An 18,408-nucleotide genomic window follows, 5' to 3' on the forward strand; every position below is an offset into this window, starting at 1 on the left:
GTTGTTTTGGGTCGCCCGTTGGACGGCGTCCCTAAGGTACTAGTCTGTAAAACAATAGGCAATAAAAAGGCTGCTGTGGCCATTTGAACCAAGTCGCATGCAGTCCGTGTGTTTAATTTTAGAGGATAAGGGGGTTTGGTTACACAGACATCATGACCGGAGAATCCTCCCTCAGCTGGTCAAGAAAGCCACGGACCCACTTGGGGGGAGGGGCGACATGACCAAGGGGGAGGTAGGGAGTGATGGGTTAATAGGGACAGTGGTATATGCCTAATATGGCTTTGGGGGATGGTTTTAGCCGGGGAGGAAGAGGAGGAGCAGGGAAAGGGTTAGCTGGGAGAGGAAGGAGTTACCTCCTCTTCTGTTTCCGGACGCTGAACGATCCCCGCCCACCCTCCCTTTGTGTTGTCATGTGGGAGATGTTTTTGGGTAGTTGGGATACCTTTTGTCACAGTAGCGGTGGGGGTAGGTCTGGTCCAGAGGTTTGGAAGTGATTGGTGGCTGGACCGGGAGTCATTGTCTTGGTATGGTGGCTCTCGGTTTCCGGGATGTGGCAGGCACGGGGTTCTGCCAAAGTGTGGGGGTCAATCCGTGGGTGATTGGCACCTCGTCTCTGGGTCGGTGTGTTGCGGCCGGGGACAGGGGGAGTAGTAGTAGTGGACTGGGCCTACCCCGGGGGGTATTGTAAATGTTATTGTCTATTGTTACCGTTATGTGGTTGTTTTGGGTCGCCCGTTGGACGGCGTCCCTAAGGTACTAGTCTGTAAAACAATAGGCAATAAAAAGGCTGCTGTGGCCATTTGAACCAAGTCGCATGCAGTCCGTGTGTTTAATTTTAGAGGATAAGGGGGTTTGGTTACACAGACATCATGACCGGAGAATCCTCCCTCAGCTGGTCAAGTAGTCCCAGCACTTCCAGTCATGCGCACTAGACCTCTCTGAAGCCGGGACGCATACACCTGGATTCATAGTGTGCATGACCGGAAGTGCATCTCAGGTGACAACAGACAAAGTTACGCGCATCTGTGGCGCCCTGGACTAGCCAGGTCGTCACAGGTACTACAACATACACCCCCACCCCGAGACAGGCACATCAGCCAGACACAAAATCCTTGTTGCCTCCCTCCAGGGGCTGATGTCCACACCAGGTGGGGTGGAGCCAGGTGGTTGGCCCCACCCACTGAGGAGTTCACAGTCCTGGAGGCGGGAAAAGGAAGTCAGTTAGAGTTGGGAGGAGATCAGTTAGGGAAGTGGAAGAGAGAGGAGTGAAGTGAGGAGCAAACTGACCGTGTCCGGGTGTGTGGCCCAGGCACTAAGAGCAAGGTTGGCAAGACGGTGGTGGCCGTCTGCAGGAGAGGCAGATCAACGCGGAACCGTAGGATCGGGGACGGGCGGTGGCCCGCCGGTACCGAACCGGGGAGCGAAGTGAAGCCAGCACACACAGGCAGGGCCTGCGGACCCCGACCAGGCTTGGAGCTGCCATTAGAGGTCAAATCCGTCAGTGACCGGAACCCCAGGGGTTTCCTAACAGCCAAGACCCGATTGAAGGCAACCGTCCAACCAGCAAAAGGAAATACAGCTACCGCCACAGCTAGAGTTCCAAGGGCCAGAGCCTGCGGGCAAAAGGGCTCCTCCAGCACATATACACGCTGGGGAGCGGGTTACCGGTGGGAATCCATCGGGACCGAACATACACAAAGGTGCAGGGAAAGGCAGCCACCACCAACCGTCCGGGAGAAGTCACAGCAGCCGGCTGCGGGACCCGTCCATCCAGCCGTTTGGTTTACCAGAGACTTTGCGTACATTTGTGGCTGAGTGAGTACAACCGTGCCACCCGGTACCACGCTGCGCAGTCCAGGCGACCTTGCACCTTGCCAACCCTGCCTCCCCGTCACCTCACCGGGCCCCGGGACCACCAACCCCTACCCACGGAGGGGGGAAACAACATCCCAGCTGCTCCCTCCCATCGCTCCCGGGATCCCCGTCACCAGCAGCGGTGGTGCCGAACTTCACCACAACCCATGGGTGGCGTCACGGACCAAACCCCCAAACCAAACTACCCCCTTTCACTCACGGGCGAGGAGCGCCGCTCGAGTCTCCGGATCCGGCCCACCGCTCGAGCCACCGAGCAGCCATCGCAGCAGCGCCGGACCCGAGCATTAGCGAGCACAGCGCAGCGGCATCCTTCCCCGCCTGCGACAACTTGGCGTCACGAACAGGATCTTACCGTTCTGCCGGCTGGTAGAAGTGCGCCTTGTGCCCCGCCGGCGGTGTCCGGCCGAAAAATTTCAGAGTCCGCCATCTTGGGCGCGAAGATTTTCCCGCTCGAGCGTCTTCTCGAGCAGTGGAGGCGCGAAAGCCGAAGCCCCGCCCCTGAAGAGGAGGTGCTGAGAAAAGACCAAGGGGGGACGGATGGCGTCCGGCCACATGTAAGCCGAGGCCATAAAAGCAGGGACGCCAGGACTCTGCCACCATTTGGTTCCTGGAAGATACCGCTGCCAGCATGCACCGTCCGTCCGGTAGCCCCGCAGTCCCCGAGCCCACGCCCGGCACCGCAGCGTGGGTAGAGATCCGGACCGCCCGTCTGAGCAGCCGTCTGCAAGTACAAGTGCAGCTCCGCCTGGAGGAGTGGGAGGCCGACATGGCGGATGTGGTGGCGGCCATACGGAGACGCGAGGTGGAGGAAGACTTGGAGGAGCGGGTAAGCGACCCACGCCCCTGTGTCCCTACAGGATCGGTCACTGCGGCTGAGGGGCCCGGTCTGTGCCCGCTCACCCTGCTGCCTCCTCCGCTGCCCGTGTTGGCTGCTGCCGCCCCGCCACTAGGCCCGCTACCCCTACAACCGGTAGCGGAACCCTGCCTGTCCGCCCGGGTGGACCAGCCTGCAGAAGAGGTCCGCAGACGACCCGCACCGCTTCCGTGGAAGCTCCCGAAGGCAGCGTCAGCCTGCGAAAAAATACCGGCGGCACCGAAAGTGACCACAGCCAGTACCGTTCTGGCTCCGGTGCTCCGTTCCGTTCAGGAGGAGGAGGCTCAGCGGGTGAGGACCCCTGTACCCATACCCCACGCCTCGGCTGAGGCTGCGCCGGGTCGTCGCTGTGAGGCAGCACCCCAGGCCATGATACCGCAGGACCTTCCACAGAGGACGCCCGTAGTGGGCAGTGTGAAGGAGGCCGTGCGGGGTCCGACCCGCACGCAGGGGCAGGCAGACGCCCCTTACTGGGACAGGGAGCCGAGCCAGCTGTGGCGGGAAATTGCGGAGAGGGAGAAGCGGGAGGCTGAGCTGATAGCCCGCACGATTCAGGAAAAGGAGAACCTCCGCAGAGCCACCTTTCGGGTATGGGGCCCGATATACGAGGGTCAGGTGCGAAGATTCGACCCCCGCCGGGGGTATGGATTTATTTTCGAGCCGGGCCTGGAAGCCGAGGTATTTGTGGCCCGCCGGGATGTCAATGCCCACCTACCAGAGGGCCACCCGGGCCGTAACTTGCTCCCAGGCGATCTAGTGACATACATGCGGCACTGTGGAGAGAGGGGCTGGTTCGCCCTTGATGCCAAGCTGAGAGGAGGCCCAAGAGCCGGACCAGTCCCCTCCTCTGGCCTGTGGTGTGGACTTGAAGTAAGGCAGCGGTCCCTCCGTTGCACCGTTGTCCCCGTTGGGACCACCAGTACCGTAACCTGTTAAGTAAATGAGTAAATGAATGAATCAACCGAGAAAATAACCTGATCGACACCGTGATTGATCCGGCCGTTGCCGGCAAGTTGTCCCTGCAGGGACTTTTTGTACCGTTGGCATGAGGAACTCTTCATGGACATGCCTGAGAACTTGCAGGACACCCACGAACTAGTGGGATTGTAAATAAGTTGGAGCATGTTTTCCGTTGCCGCCTCCGGAGAGGCAGATTGGAGGAAGGGCCTGCAGCAGAGGAGGCTGGGGCCCGGCCACCACCAGGACCGGTGGCCATCCTCTGGGGGTCAGGGGTCCCCCATGGACGTGGGGTCCCCTGAAATGACAGCCGGGTGCGAGACACCGTACCCGTTCCCGCTCGGGCAGCTTCGATCTGGACTGGGGTCAAGGGGTGCTGCCCACTTCTTAGGGGCAGCATCAGGGCTAGGTTGCTTGGGCGGGAGAGCGGAAGCCGTCCGTCCGTTGTTATTAAAAATGTAAATTTATGTGGTTTGTAACGTTCAAGTGACCTGCCTCCCGTAAGGGAAGATTTAAAATGCATAAACTGTTGATGTTTTTATATTTTTGCAGTTAAAAAGAAAAATAAAACCGGTGATGGACGGGCAGCCCGCGGACGGTCTGCATTTAACCAAGGGGGAATGTAGCGCCCTGGACTAGCCAGGTCGTCACATGTACTACAACATACACCCCCACCCCAAGACAGGCACATCAGCCAGACACAAAATCCTTGTTGCCTCCCTCCAGGGGCTGATGTCCACACCAGGTGGGGTGGAGCCAGGCGGTTGGCCCCACCCACTGAGGAGTTCACAGCCCTGGAGGCGGGAAAAGGAAGTCAGTTAGAGTTGGGAGGAGATCAGTTAGGGAAGTGGAAGAGAGAGGAGTGAAGTGAGGAGCAAACTGACCGTGTCCGGGTGTGTGGCCCAGGCACTAAGAGCAAGGTTGGCAGACGGTGGTGGCCGTCTGCAGGAGAGGCAGATCAACACGGAACCGTAGGACCGGGGACGGGCGGTGGCCCGCCGGTACCGAACCGGGGAGCGAAGTGAAGCCAGCACACACAGGCAGGGCCTGCGGACCCCGACCAGGCTTGGAGCCGCCATTAGAGGTCAAATCCGTCAGTGACCGGAACCCCAGGGGTTTCCTAACAGCCAAGACCCGATTGAAGGCAACCGTCCGACCAGCAAAAGGAAATACAGCTACCGCCACAGCTAGAGTTCCAAGGGCCAGAGCCTGCGGGCAAAAGGGCTCCTCCAGCACATATACACGCTGGGGAGCGGGTTACCGGTGGGAATCCATCGGGACCGAACATACACAAAGGTGCAGGGAAAGGCAGCCACCACCAACCGTCCGGGAGAAGTCACAGCAGCCGGCTGCGGGACCCGTCCATCCAGCCGTTTGGTTTACCAGAGACTTTGTGTACATTTGTGGCTGAGTGAGTACAACCGTGCCACCCAAGACCGCGCTGCGCAGTCCAGGCGACCCTGTACCTTGCCAACCCTGCCTCCCCATCACCTCACCGGGCCCCGGGACCACCAACCCCTACCCACGGAGGGGGGAAACAACATCCCAGCTGCTCCCTGCCATCGCTCCCGGGATCCCCGTCACCAGCAGCGGTGGTGCCGAACTTCACCACAACCCGTGGGTGGCGTCACGGACCAAACCCCCAAACCAAACTATCCCCTTTCACTCACAGGCAAGGAGCGCCACTCGAGTCTCCGGATCCGGCCCACCGCTCGAGCCACCGAGCAGCCATCGCAGCAGCGCTGGACCGAGCGTTAGCGAGCGCAGCGCAGCGGCGTCCTTTCCCGCCCGCGACACATCACCATTGATGATGCTGGGCAATGGGCAATGGGCATTTAAAGGGAACCTGTCACCAGATTTGGGGTCTGTAAGCTGCGGCCACGATCAGTGGACTCCTATATACAGCATTCTAACATACTATATAGAAGAGTCCAGGCCGCTGTGTAGAATGTAAAAATCACTTTATAATAGTAAACTAAGGGGCGGGGCGGTGCATAGTGGTGAAATAAACAAAAAGACTGACAGCACTCTCCAAACTGACGTGTGAACAGGTGCATAACTGAACATAACATAGAATACAAAAAAGACAGTTTGCACTCTGATAATGCAAAAGTATGGAAACCATGAATGTGTGAATATGGACCTGCATTACTGCTCAGGAAAATTTAAGACAAATAAGATATTTAGCATATATAAATGGCCATTTGTATATCTGCCCAGTTTCCCCTTTATGGCATATCTCGTAACTGGGTACCTACACTATGCTGAAGCCTCTCTCTGGGTTAAAAACCTCCTGTGTATGGGCAAGTATTTACCTGCTATATAGGATAATATTTTTTGTGGCAAGTGGGGGAGGGGTGCACAGTCAGAAGGTATGACCCTCTTAATATAGACAAAAAGACTGACGGCACTCACCAAACTGAGGTGTGAACAGGTGCATAACTGAACATGACATAAAATACAAAAAAAGACAGTTTGCACTCTGATAATGCTAAAATATGGAGACCATGAATGTGTGAACATGGACCTGCATTACTGCTAAGGAAAATCTAAGAAAAATGAGATATTTAGCATATAAAAATGGCCATTTGTATAACTGCCCAGTTGCCCCTTCACGGCATATCTCGTAACTGGGTACTTACAATATATATATGCTAAATATCTCATTATTCTTAGATTTTCCTTAGCGGTAATGCAGGTCCATGTTCACACATTCATGGTTTCCATACTTTAGCATTATCAGAGTGCAAACTGTCTTTTTTTGCATAGTGGTGAAATGGTTGGCTCTGTTCTCCGGGTGCGGCGCTTCCTCTTTCGGCCATCTTTGTCCTCCTTCTTCTGAAGCCTGGGTGCATGACATGACATGTCATCCATACTAGCCGACACTGAGGTCCTGCGCAGGTGCACTAAAATTCTTTAATCTGCCCTGAGACTCTGGCTTCAGAAGAAGGAGGACAAAGATGGCCAAAAGAGAAGGCGCCGCACCTGGAGAACGGAGCCACCCATTTGACCAGTCTTCACCGTACCAACCGTTTAGGTAAGTATTATAAAGTCATTTTTACGTTCTACACAGCGGCCACTGGTGGTGGCCGCAGCTTACAGTCACCAAATCTGGTGACAGGTTTCCGTTAATAGCATGTTAGCAAACCTATGAGGGTGTACTACCATGCTAAGAGGGCAGACTAGTCGAGGGAAATAATGCCTTTGCGACTAGTCCCTGTGCTCATTAGCATATCATAAAGGATCTTTAGAAATACTTCTTCTAAAGATCTCTTTATCTATGCTACTAGATACAGGGACAGTTAGGCAGGGAGTAGCAATATACACTCAGAACTGCTCGTGCTTCTGGGTGCATATTGCACCTGACAGGTTCCCTTTAATACTAAAGTTTTGAGGGCCCTACTGTTTCATTCATTTATTTATTTTGTAATAGAAAAAAGCAAAATGTGATACAGTGAAAATTACACATAAATGAGTACATTCTGGCTGCTACGACTATGAATGAAGCAACAAAAAATAAATCCATAGGTCCCAGCAAAAGATGAGCAGGACGCACAGATGATGTTGCACCAGCCCTGGATAGTCAAAAGCCAGGTTGGGGACGCCGGAAGGTAAGACATTTGCAGCCTCCCATCCAGCCGCCGAACACCACTGGCCTGGACCAGAAACCCGTGCATCAATCCTCTCAGATATAGTACCAACCAACCTGGATACAGTGGACAGTCCTGGATTTGGGTCTACACCGTGCAGTCTCAGGCGTCTGCGGAATGTCCCTCACTACCACTGCCCCCCTGACATCTTCTCCTGCCAGGGTAGAAGGGTATGTGAATTTGCTATAATTTTCTGATAGTGATGGAGCAGCACAGGGCTCACCAAGGATATCTACAAGGCGTTTGTATGTTCTCCCCATGTTTGGTGGGTTTCCATCTGATACTCCGAATTATTCTCTATAGATATACTGATAGGAAGTCATTAGTGATCAAGAAGTCTAAAGTGCTGTGGAATATCAATTTAAAGTTTCAAATTACCGTATATCAAGAATATATACCCCAACAATTATATGCCATATCTGTTGGGGGCATTCGCACCGTCCTCATACAATGCAGTGAATGTTTATAGCTTAGGGGGTCTTGAGCCAATCGGAAGTACTTGGCTTAGGAGCGTTGAGCAAAGTAGGTCAAGAAGACTTGTTTCCTCCCCTAGGTTTATTTCACAGGCATTATAAATAGGTGACAGCGAGATTGAGGAAACATGACATCATGTCATCTCCACCCCTGCCAATATTCCTTATTGAAATGGTGACAAATTTGGGAAAGACCCAAATCCTCAAATCTTTGCCAGCAAATATCCTAGCAAAACTTCTCAACACGTCTAAACTCTAGTGGTTATAGAGCTTGTGCAGTTGTTGTTGTACTTGGAAAGTACTGATATGCACGCTCAGAGCATGCTCAATATGGAGTGGATTGGATCTACAAATTTCGCCCAATTCAGACAAAGTAGGCGGGATGGATAAAAAGTGGAGACGTTGACTCAATCTTTGCATTGTGTGTCTGTGTGTGCCACACTAAGCATGGAAAATCGAAAGAAGAGAAGAAAACTGTGTGAGGAATTAAGAACCAAAATTGTTGAAAAATATCAACACTCTCAAGGTTACAAGTCCATCTCCAGAAATCTTGATGTTTCTTTGTCCGCGTTGCGACATAATCAAGAAGTTTACAATGCAGGAGAGTTTGGATGGTGGATAAGCCTCAATCAAGTTCTAAAGAAATCCAAGCTGTCCTTCAGGGTGCATCAGCGTCAGCACAATCTATCCATCAACATATGAAAGAAATGAAACACTATGGCGGGAGACCCAGGAGGACCCCACTGTTGACACAGAGACATAAAAAAGCTAGACTGTAGTTTGCCAAAATGTATACAAGTAAGTCAAAATCCTTCTGGGAAAGCGTCTTGTGGACAGATGAGACCAAGATAGAACTTTTTAGTAAAGTACATCATTCTACTTTTTACCGAAAATGTAATGAGGCGTACAAAAAAAATAAAAAAAAATAAATAGCCACTGGGTATAGATACAATTTATCAAATGATAAGTAGCAAATTTTTCACTTACTCCGGAAAAAAAATCTTTAAAATTTAACTTTTAATAATTCCACTAAAATGTGATAATTTATCACAAATAACAAACAGTTGACATAAAAGAATATGGCCCTCCTGTCGCTTGAAGCGACAACTGATGCTTCCACGAGTGAGGGAGGTGGGAACACACAATTCGTTGGACGACGGCCGTTTCGCGTCTTTACAACCGACGCTTCCACGAGTCCATGGACTCGTGGAAGCGTCAGTTGTAAAGACGCGAAACGTCCGTCGTCCGACGGATTGTGTGTTCCCACCTCCCTCATGCCTTTCCCCCTGACCTGATGGTCGAATAAAACAGCTTTTTTTTACCGCATATTTGGTGAGTGCCTTCCGTCTCTTTTCACATGGACTGTATGGATTGTTGTCTTTTGGAAAGAGCACCGTGGCAAGAATGCAAGGAATTTTACAAGCTACATAATGCGTGTATAAACCTGAAATAGGAAGATTGAGCGGCTAGCTCGCTGAATGGTGCCAGTGTTTCCTCCTTTCTCTGTTATGTCTTAATTGCATATAGATAGTGAAACAAATGATAGTGATTTAGAGGGGGCAAGAATAAAGACACTGAAACTTTTCTACTCAGTTCCAACTTTAAAGAAGTTACACAAGTGCCAGAAAAAATTACCGAAAAATGGGGATAACTTGCTAATTACTTTGATTCCGATTTCTGGGACCCCCAGCAATCACGAAAACAGGGTTCCATGAGTATCTTTTCTGGCAGTCCATAGACAATGAGATTGCCGGTGGTCTCAACAGTCAGCACCCCAGCGGTCAGTAAGTTATTCTCTATCCTATGTATGGGGATCACTTGATTTTTTGGAACTAACGATTTATACCGATATAACTAATGTTTGCAGCTTTTTGGAGAAGATTGGAAATATCCTAATAACATCTTCCCATATATAGGAGTAATTTGCATTAAACAAAAATAAAATAAACGTAAAGGTCACAATGGCGCAACCTCTTAAATCAAATGCACCACATCCATATTCATGATACGTGACGCAATCGTACAATATAACCGTAATATTTAGTGTCCTGAAAAATAAAAATGAAGTGCACTCACCTTGACTAAGTTTCATCTCCGTCTGGGGGAAAGCGTGCGCTGTTAATATAATTAATACAAGATTTGAGAACATGTCCCATTGTAAGGAAGCAGCCAGACAGTGTCTCATTTTCAGGTTTTAAGACGGCTTCAGTGAGATGTCAAGAAGTTCTGCAGTCAGACTTGGAAGTCTTTGCTGTGTGAAGTTTCCTACAGCAGATGTAGTCCTCATGCAGAACACACCCCTAGGAACTGTCAACCACTTGTGCGATAGGCTGCAGACACTTCTCCAGCTCCTGAACAGTAAAATATCACATCTCCACTGGGTCCATGCTTTAGTTTAGAAGAAATGACCCTTTGACCTAAGCCATTTGTGAAGAGGAATTTCAATGTAACACAATCACTGAAGTTTTAAATTGGTGCACACCCCACAGTGACTTGCATGAAAAATTTGCTAGCCTAAGGATGAAATTAAAAGAATCTGTGGTATTTATTTGCTGTACCTACATTTGGTAGCTTTTGTACTGAGCTTTGTTAAGTGTAAATTAAAATATTTTCAGTATTCTTTATTTTGCAGAGGTAAGAAGATGCTGCTCACACTGCTGTCCACTTTGTCTATCTGATCTAATACTGGCTATACCAGTGGTGCTGAGATAATAAGGCGCTGCTCACACTGCTGTCTACCCGGTCTATCTTATCTTATACTGGATATACTATACCTGTGGTGCTAAGATAAGAAGAGGCTACTCACAGTGTTGTCCTCCTTGTCTATCTGATCTAATACTGGATACACCAGGTATGCTGAGATAAGAAGAGGCTGCTCACACTGCTGTCCACCCTGCCTATCTGATCTAATACTGGAAATACCAGTAGAGTTGAGCGCGGTTCGTGGTTCTCCAGTTTGCGGTTCGAGTGATTTTGGGGGCTGTTCTAGATCAAACTAGAACTCGAGCTTTTTGCTAAAGCTCGATAGTTCTAGTTACGTTCGAGAACGGTTCTAGCAGCAAAAAGCCAAGCTAATTACTAGCTGGCTTTTCGCTGTAATAGTGTAAGTCACTCTGTGACTCACACTGTTATGAAATTTCAGCGTGTAGTGTGTGGGGACTGCGCGTTCAGATCACTGCTGCTGGGATAATGACGATCGCCATTTTTTTTTTCTGTTCTTCCTTCCCTCCCTAAGCGCATGTGTAGTGGGGCGGGCCAGCATGTCAGCCAATCCCAGACACACACACAGCTAAGTGGACTTTTAGCCAGAGAAGCTACGGCATGTGTGATAGGATGTCCATGTCACATGTCCCTGCATTATAAAAACGGGTATCTGCCCGTCTGGACGCCATTATCTGCCTTCTGCGTCTGGGTGTCAGTCACCGCAGGTGCAGCTCCTGTCTCCGATACTACTGTGTACGCTCTACACACAGCGCTATACAGAATAGGGATAGAAGTTTCTATTAGCCCTTGTAAGGGCTAATAACAGCAGGCTCAGAGCCATAGGTGACAGTCAGGTCAGTGGAAAGAGATTTTAACAGCTACAGATAAGAGCGTCTGTGTGGCTAAGCTCAGGGACTTCCTCGCTGCATTTCCCCATTAGGAGGGATAGAAAGTGAGGCTTCCTTTCCTCTACACTGACCCACAACCCTGCCACTGTACCCTCCTGCCCTTTTTAGCAAAGCCATTTTAATTGCAGAGTGCTGCCAGTTAGTGCCATCCTAAAAGTGGCTGTTGGACTTCATTAGTGTCCCACTGGTGCAAAGCAATTTGCTGCACCTCTGCATTGCACACTCAAACTCATTGTTACTAAGCCATTATAATAGCAAACACTGAGGAAACTTAGTGGCATCTTAAAAGTGGCTGTTGTACTCCATTTGTGCCCCACTGGTGCCAAGCTATTTCCAGTACCTCTGCATTGCACACTCAAGCTTTGTTTTTAATAAGCTATAATAATAGCAAAAAATGCTGCCAGTTAGTGGCATCCAGAAAGTGGCTGTTGTACTCCATTTGTGCCCCACTGGTGCCAAGCTATTTCCAGCACCTCTGCATGACACCTTCCTGCTCAATTAGCTACGCTATTTTAATAGCAAACTCAGGGAATTCCTTGCTGCATTTGATCATTAGGAGGGATAGAAAGTGAGGCTTCCTTTACTGTCCTGGCACACACAGAACACGGCCACTGTACCCACCTGCCCACTTTTGCCACGCTATTTAATTTGCCCAAAGAGCTGACACTTTTTCTGCCATCCTAAAATTGTCTGGAATATTAACTTATTGTTCCTTTGCTGCCAAGCAAGGTACAACACATGTGCATTCTACACTCCTTTCCATTTGTGGAACGCAATAATTAACTGCAGGTAGTCCAGCCAATCTGTGACGAAGGTGCAGGCGCGGATATAATGTTTCCTTCATCCAATGTTGGTTTTCTCGATGTCTGACAGCTCAACAATACCATCTGTTTGCACTTAAAAAACAAGTGATGACCTGCCAATCACACTCCCGCTTACGGGTAACGGGGTGGAAGTTCAGTGTGAAAAAGCATGTGTGACTGCTGTCCCCATAGTCACAGAGGATGAACAGCATGCAGATGCACGTGATGGGGCAGGCGGTGGTTGCACAGGCACGCTAGGCTGCATTGTAGCACAGTGAAATTGCCTTTGCGACTTATGCTTCATTTTAAGTCTTGTATTTGGTGGGATCCACAGTATGCAGCAAAACCAGGCAACAGGAAAAGCACTGTATGCAGTTGGGTTCATAAATGATTGTTTCACTTTCCCAAAACAAACAATAAGAACCATGCATTAAATTGAAATAATAGAACAATCTATTCAGTTGCCTACTGCTTGGTAAGCCCTCTGCGTAGCAGCAGTAATTGTGTGTTTGTGCGTGTGTGTGTGTGTGCGAAGACAACTTACTAGTGGCGCATCACAAGAGCTTACAAGTTATCTACCTAAACATAGACAAAACACATCACCCACCCTGAATACCCTTGTTAGCTGAAGCCTCACAGATAAGGCAGATGATAACAGTGTGAATGCAAACCACACAGCTCTGCAACACAGTTATGGAAATCTTGAAAAGCAACATTCAATGCAAACATGTGTCGCTGTCCCTCTGTGATTTTAACTGTACGTGACAATTTGACAGTGCAGAGGCAGAAAGTCTTATTATCTATATAGTCGTCCTACCCAGAACAGATATGTGTTTTCATAATAAAACAAAGTGTTGCGTGCACGCATTACTGTCTGGGCACAGCCTACCGTACCCGGGTACTGTGATGTCCAGTTGCCATAAATACAGACTTTACGCTCCTATCATGGTTAACAGTATAGACAGCACCGGAAGAATGTTGGTCTGTGGCACAGGATGCTGCTCACTGGCGTTACGGTACTCCTCACCAAACTCCAAAATGACTCCCCTCACAATTGAACGAAGTGTTTCCGCAGTTGCTTCTTCCTGTGTGCCGATTTACCCCAGCCGCAGCCTAACTCCAGTGTTTCGCCAACTGAGTATGCTCTGCCTGACTGTGTCATTCCTGAGGCAAAGTCTTAATTTTGGGCTACAGTGCATGCTCGTTTGGACTGTGCCTGAGTCATTCTGCGACCTGCGGCTCAACACACTTACAGAGGGCCCTGGGGCTTGACTCACTCTCGGGAGACCACTAAAACTAACTGCACCCAACATCAGTCCCAGGTGTCCCCTTACACTGCAGTGGTGGTCCCCACTTACCGCAATACCGAGAGTGGCGTCACGAAAATACATATAAAGAAGCAACCTAAGTGTGACCAGACTCTTCCTCCACGTGGAGTCCCTGAAGGTAATGCACCAACATAACACCTGTGGGGCTTCACACTGACTGAGAAAAGCCTCTTTGCACAGGTACTTGCACTCCGTGCCGGGTCTAAGTCCTGTGTTGTGCCTAGACAGCATGCTGAAGCGGATAGTCTTTTTTTCAGAAACTGTATTTCATGCTACTGAGCATGCTCAGGCACTTACTGCATCAGAGGCTAGGTCAGGTAATGAACTCTTTGGCCCTGCCCTGATGTGGGGGGCCCATATAGACCACAGGGCATCAGGTGTCCTGACAATTTGGCCAGGCCACTCCCAACAGGCTTGCAGAGGCCCGCCCCTATGACTTGTCACCTCATTGTTGTTGGTCAGACGATGACTGTTGAGGTGTTTTGGTTGTGGCAGCCATGAGGTCATCATTCAAGTGGCGGTTCAAAATAGGACGCTAGTTATGCCACTCATGACGTGTCACTCTGCTTTTATCTCCAGGAGGTGCATTGTGGTCCACCCTGGTTTGGGGCGGACACAGGTTATAAAAGGGGCTGGAGCACACCTCCATGTGTTGAACCCATTGCGGCTTTAGGCCAGAGGTAGGCAGGGATAGGTCATCGATGCAGGCCGCCACCACAGTTGGTAACGCAGAACGTTTAAGAACAGCTCCTGTCCTACAATTCCTGCTTGTGCAGCCCAGTGACATTAACAGGCCTGCTGCTGCTGATGCGCCTGCTGTCCACAGGTGTGTCCCATACGCACACGGACAGCGTAACCAATGGCCCCTGTGTTGACCAAAAGTGCAACTCTGCAGGGACACCGTACTCAATGCCGTCTCAGCACAGCAGCCAGCCCTCGGTCCCTCAGATGTGGACAAGTAAAAGTCCATTTCCTCCTATTGATGAAAAAGCGTTGAGATTCACTCTGTGCAGCACTGGTGTTTAGTGGAAAAGCAGATGTAAGATTGCGTACCACCTTCTGCTGATACTCCTGCATACGTGCGTCCCTTTCTATGGCAGGAGTTATTTCGCAAAATTTTGTGTTGTACTGGGGATCTAAGAGTGTGGCAACCCAGTAGTCAGCATGACTTGGAATTCGTACAATCCGAGGGTCATGTTGTAGGTAGTGCAGCAAGTAGGCGCTTATGTGTCTTGAGCATCCAGGAGGACCAAGTCCTTGGTGTGTTGGTGGCGGAGAGGTGAGAATCGTGCCTCCTTCCTCTGCCCTCTCCCCACAACCTCGCACAACCAAAATGTGAGCAAGCTCTCACTCATCTGCTGAGTCTTCCATGCCCATCGCCAGTTCGTCCTCCATTTCTTCATGGGCTCCTGCACCTTCCTCAACTGTTTTGCTGGTACTATGCGCCCTTGATAATCCCTCTCACCCACCGTACCATGACTGCCGCCTAGGTGCCGCTGACTGTCTGGACCTTGTAGATCTTGTTATCCCTTCCGCATCGCATATGACTCCTCCTGTACTTTCTCGCTTCCTCTTGGACCAACACCTGACTCCGAATAATGCTTACAGTGTGCTCCATCATGTAGATGATCAAAATTGTCACGCTGAGAATGTCATTGCCAGTGTTAAACATCTGCGTCGACATTTGTAAACTGTGTAGAACGGTGCATATGTCCTTGATCTGACACCACTCCAGCAGCGTGATCTGCATCACCTCTGGATCAAGTTAGCCTAGGGTATACATCATAACGTATTTCAGCTGGGCTCTGCGGTGCTGCCACAGACGCTGCAACATGTGCAGATTCAAATTCCTGCGTGTCGGAACATCGCATTTCAGATGTTTAACCGCCAGACCTTAAGACTTCCGGAGCGATGAAAGTTGTTGAGCTGCTGGGTGCGAACGATGGAAGTGAGCACATAGCAGCGTGCCCGCTGCACAAGGCCATGTAGGCCAGGATGTTGTTTTAAAAATTGCTGGAGAATCAGATTAAACACGTGAGCCATACAAGTCACGTGTGTCACATTTTCCTGACGAAGGCACGCTGCCATGTTTGCATCATTGCCGCACATGGCTGTTAAGTCACCACCGTAGTCCGCTACGTCAATTTGTACTCCTGTCGCAAGTTGACGTGTTCCTTTCGTGCATAGTGCTGATGATGGGAGAGGAGTCGACGCCAGCGGCGCAGGTGGACGCAGGTTATGCTCACCCACTGGGCTGTGTTACCCTGACATATGCAGAACCAATGGCTGAATGCAGGTGGTGGGTATCTCACAGATGAAGTACCATCATTCAGCTACAACCAATGGGAAGACACAACACCCTTTTTTAGGCCCCTTCTGTCTGAAGACCACTGCCAGACATACAGTGCCTACAAGTAGTAAGGGTTTTGTACCCCTTGCCAGCCTTGTGACCCTCCACGATCTTGTCTCTGATGGCTTTGGAATGCTCCTTTGTCTTTCCCATGTTGACCAAGTATGAGTGCTGTTCACAAGTTTGGGGAGGGTCTTAATTAGTCAGAAAAGGCTGGAAAAAGAGATAATTAATCCAAACATGTGAAGCTCATTGTTCTTTGTGCCTGAAATACTTCTTAATACTTTACGGGAACCAAACAGAATTATGGTGGTTTGAGGGGTTGAATAATAAATGACCCTCTGAATAAACTTTTCACAATTTAAAAAAAAAAAAAGAAATAACATTCTTTTTTGCTGCAGTGCATTTCACACTTCCAGGCTGATCTACAGTCCAAATGTCACAATGCCAAGTTAATTCCGAATGTGTAAACCTGCTAAATCTGCAGGGGGTTGAATACCACTTGTAGGCACTGTAGCTATGAACCTCTGGTTACTGTTACCCCCAGTTTAGTTTTATGAGTTTGTGTGCTTGTTACCTGACTACTTTTCCTGCTTGCTGTTTAGGTACCTCATGGCCGATTTCCATTTCACCTCTGCTTGTTTTCTGATTAAGTCCTGTCCCTTCCATTCTGTTCCTCTTCCTCAATTAATGTTTTGACCCTGCATGACTACTATTCTCTGGAACTGCAGTCTTCCACAGGTATTGATCAACTTGGACCCTGTGTCCATCAAAATCACTGTATAGGGGTTAAAGGGTTTCAGGGTTCTGGGGGGTCCAGCTTGGTGAGTGGGTTCCCTCTAGCCTATCCCTTACAGCCCGTCTGAGTGTGTCGATCCAGGCTGGCGTTACACTGTGCCCTCGACAGAAGGACATGTAGGCCGGGATAGTGTTTTAAAAATTGCTGGAGATTCGGATTCAACACGTGAGCCATACAAAGCACGTGTGTTACATTTCCCTGAAGAAGGGCCACAGTCTGTTTAGCATCATTGTCGCACCTGGCATTCCCTGGCTGCTGGTTGAGTGGAGACAACCATTGATGAAACTCGGTCTCACGCTACAGAGCTAACCGTCCACAACTCCTCAGCGGTGTCTCACATTTCCCCTACATTTCAAAGTAAACATTTGACCGCCTGATGGCCTTGAGCTCTGCTGCCAGCATAGTAAGGAGGTGTGTGGGATTCCTTGGGCGCAGTTACAAGGAAGGGTGGCCTGACCACACAGGGTTTGGGCTGAGATGCAGGAACAACACGAGGTTGATGAAGCAGAAGCAGTGGAGGAACTTGTACATACAGAGGAAGGATTGAAACACACAACTCGTGGGGACGGAAAGACTTGTACAGCAGACACTTCTCCATCTATCACCATAGTTACCCAGTGCCCAGTCAGCGACATGTAACGCCCCTGTCCATGCTTACTGGTTCAAGTATCTGTGGTGAAATGCACCCTGTCACACACAGAGTTTCTCAAGGAAGCGGTGATGTTGTGTGCGACCTGCTGTGTTAGCGCGGGCACCCCTTTCTTGGAGAAGGAGTGGCGAATGGCCATCGGCTCTTGGGGCACTGAAATGGGCATAAGGTCTCGAAAATGCTCGGTGACAAAAGGGTGTAAAGGCAGCCTTTCTGTAGCCAACAAGTTTGAGATGCTGAAACTAAACCTCTTAGGCATGTCATGCACTTCGAAAATCATGTAAAAACAGCGAGGGGACTCCAACCACAGTCTCCCTCGTTGCCACTAATTGGGCCACACACACCCCACTTGACTGTCATCAGTTGACCCCCCTTTTGAAAATGAAAAAGATGCTTTGCATGAAGCACTCTCAAAAATGCGCGTGCCTTTCGCCTCCCTTGGATGACCCAGGGGAAGAAAAGTCCTCTGAGAGCTATGACTTGTTCATCTTGGTTCTTTTAGAAAAACAGCGAGGGGACTCCAACCACAGTCTCCCTCGTTGCCACTAATTGGGCCACACACACCCCACTTGACTGTCATCAGTTGACCCCCCTTTTGAAAATGAAAAAGATGCTTTGCATGAAGCACTCTCAAAAATACGCGTGCCTTTTGCCTCCCCTGGCTGACCCAGGGGAAGAAAAGTCCTCTGAGAGCCATGTCCACATTGTCAGTGGACAGACACGTGTGCTTATCTGCCAGCAGACCCCCAGCAGCACTGAAGACAGGTTCCGAGAGAACGCTGGCTGCAGGACACGACAAGATCCCCAAGGCGTACGTGTCGAGCTCAGACAATTTATCCAGATTGGAAGCCTAAAATGAGCAAGACTCAAGTTGCACAGTAATGGCATCGATGTTCCCTTGCATATACTCATATATCTGTGTCTCCTCTTTTTCCTCGTAACGCTGTTTTGTTTTCGCATGAGTATATGTCCTTGTCACTTTCCGATGTGTTTGTGTTGTGAGTTGTTTGTCACCTTTTGGACACCTTTGAAGGTGTTT

The 18,408-nt window shown here is 49.8% G+C and overlaps 1 protein-coding gene across 1 annotated transcript in view; it reads right to left on the bottom strand.

Annotated features, from left to right (window-relative positions):
* CLEC19A (C-type lectin domain containing 19A) overlaps positions 1-10,047 on the bottom strand; it is a 52,493-nt gene extending 42,446 nt beyond the window's left edge. The window contains exon 1 of the mRNA XM_075319127.1: positions 9,906-10,047. Within this exon, the coding sequence (XP_075175242.1) occupies positions 9,906-10,014 (109 nt within the window). The 5' untranslated portion in view covers positions 10,015-10,047. The remainder of the gene's footprint in view (positions 1-9,905) is intronic.
* Positions 10,048-18,408: the final 8,361 nt, after the last annotated feature.

This window comes from Anomaloglossus baeobatrachus, chromosome 7, assembly GCF_048569485.1.
Source record: "Anomaloglossus baeobatrachus isolate aAnoBae1 chromosome 7, aAnoBae1.hap1, whole genome shotgun sequence".
In the NCBI taxonomy this organism is placed as follows: domain Eukaryota; kingdom Metazoa; phylum Chordata; class Amphibia; order Anura; family Aromobatidae; genus Anomaloglossus; species Anomaloglossus baeobatrachus.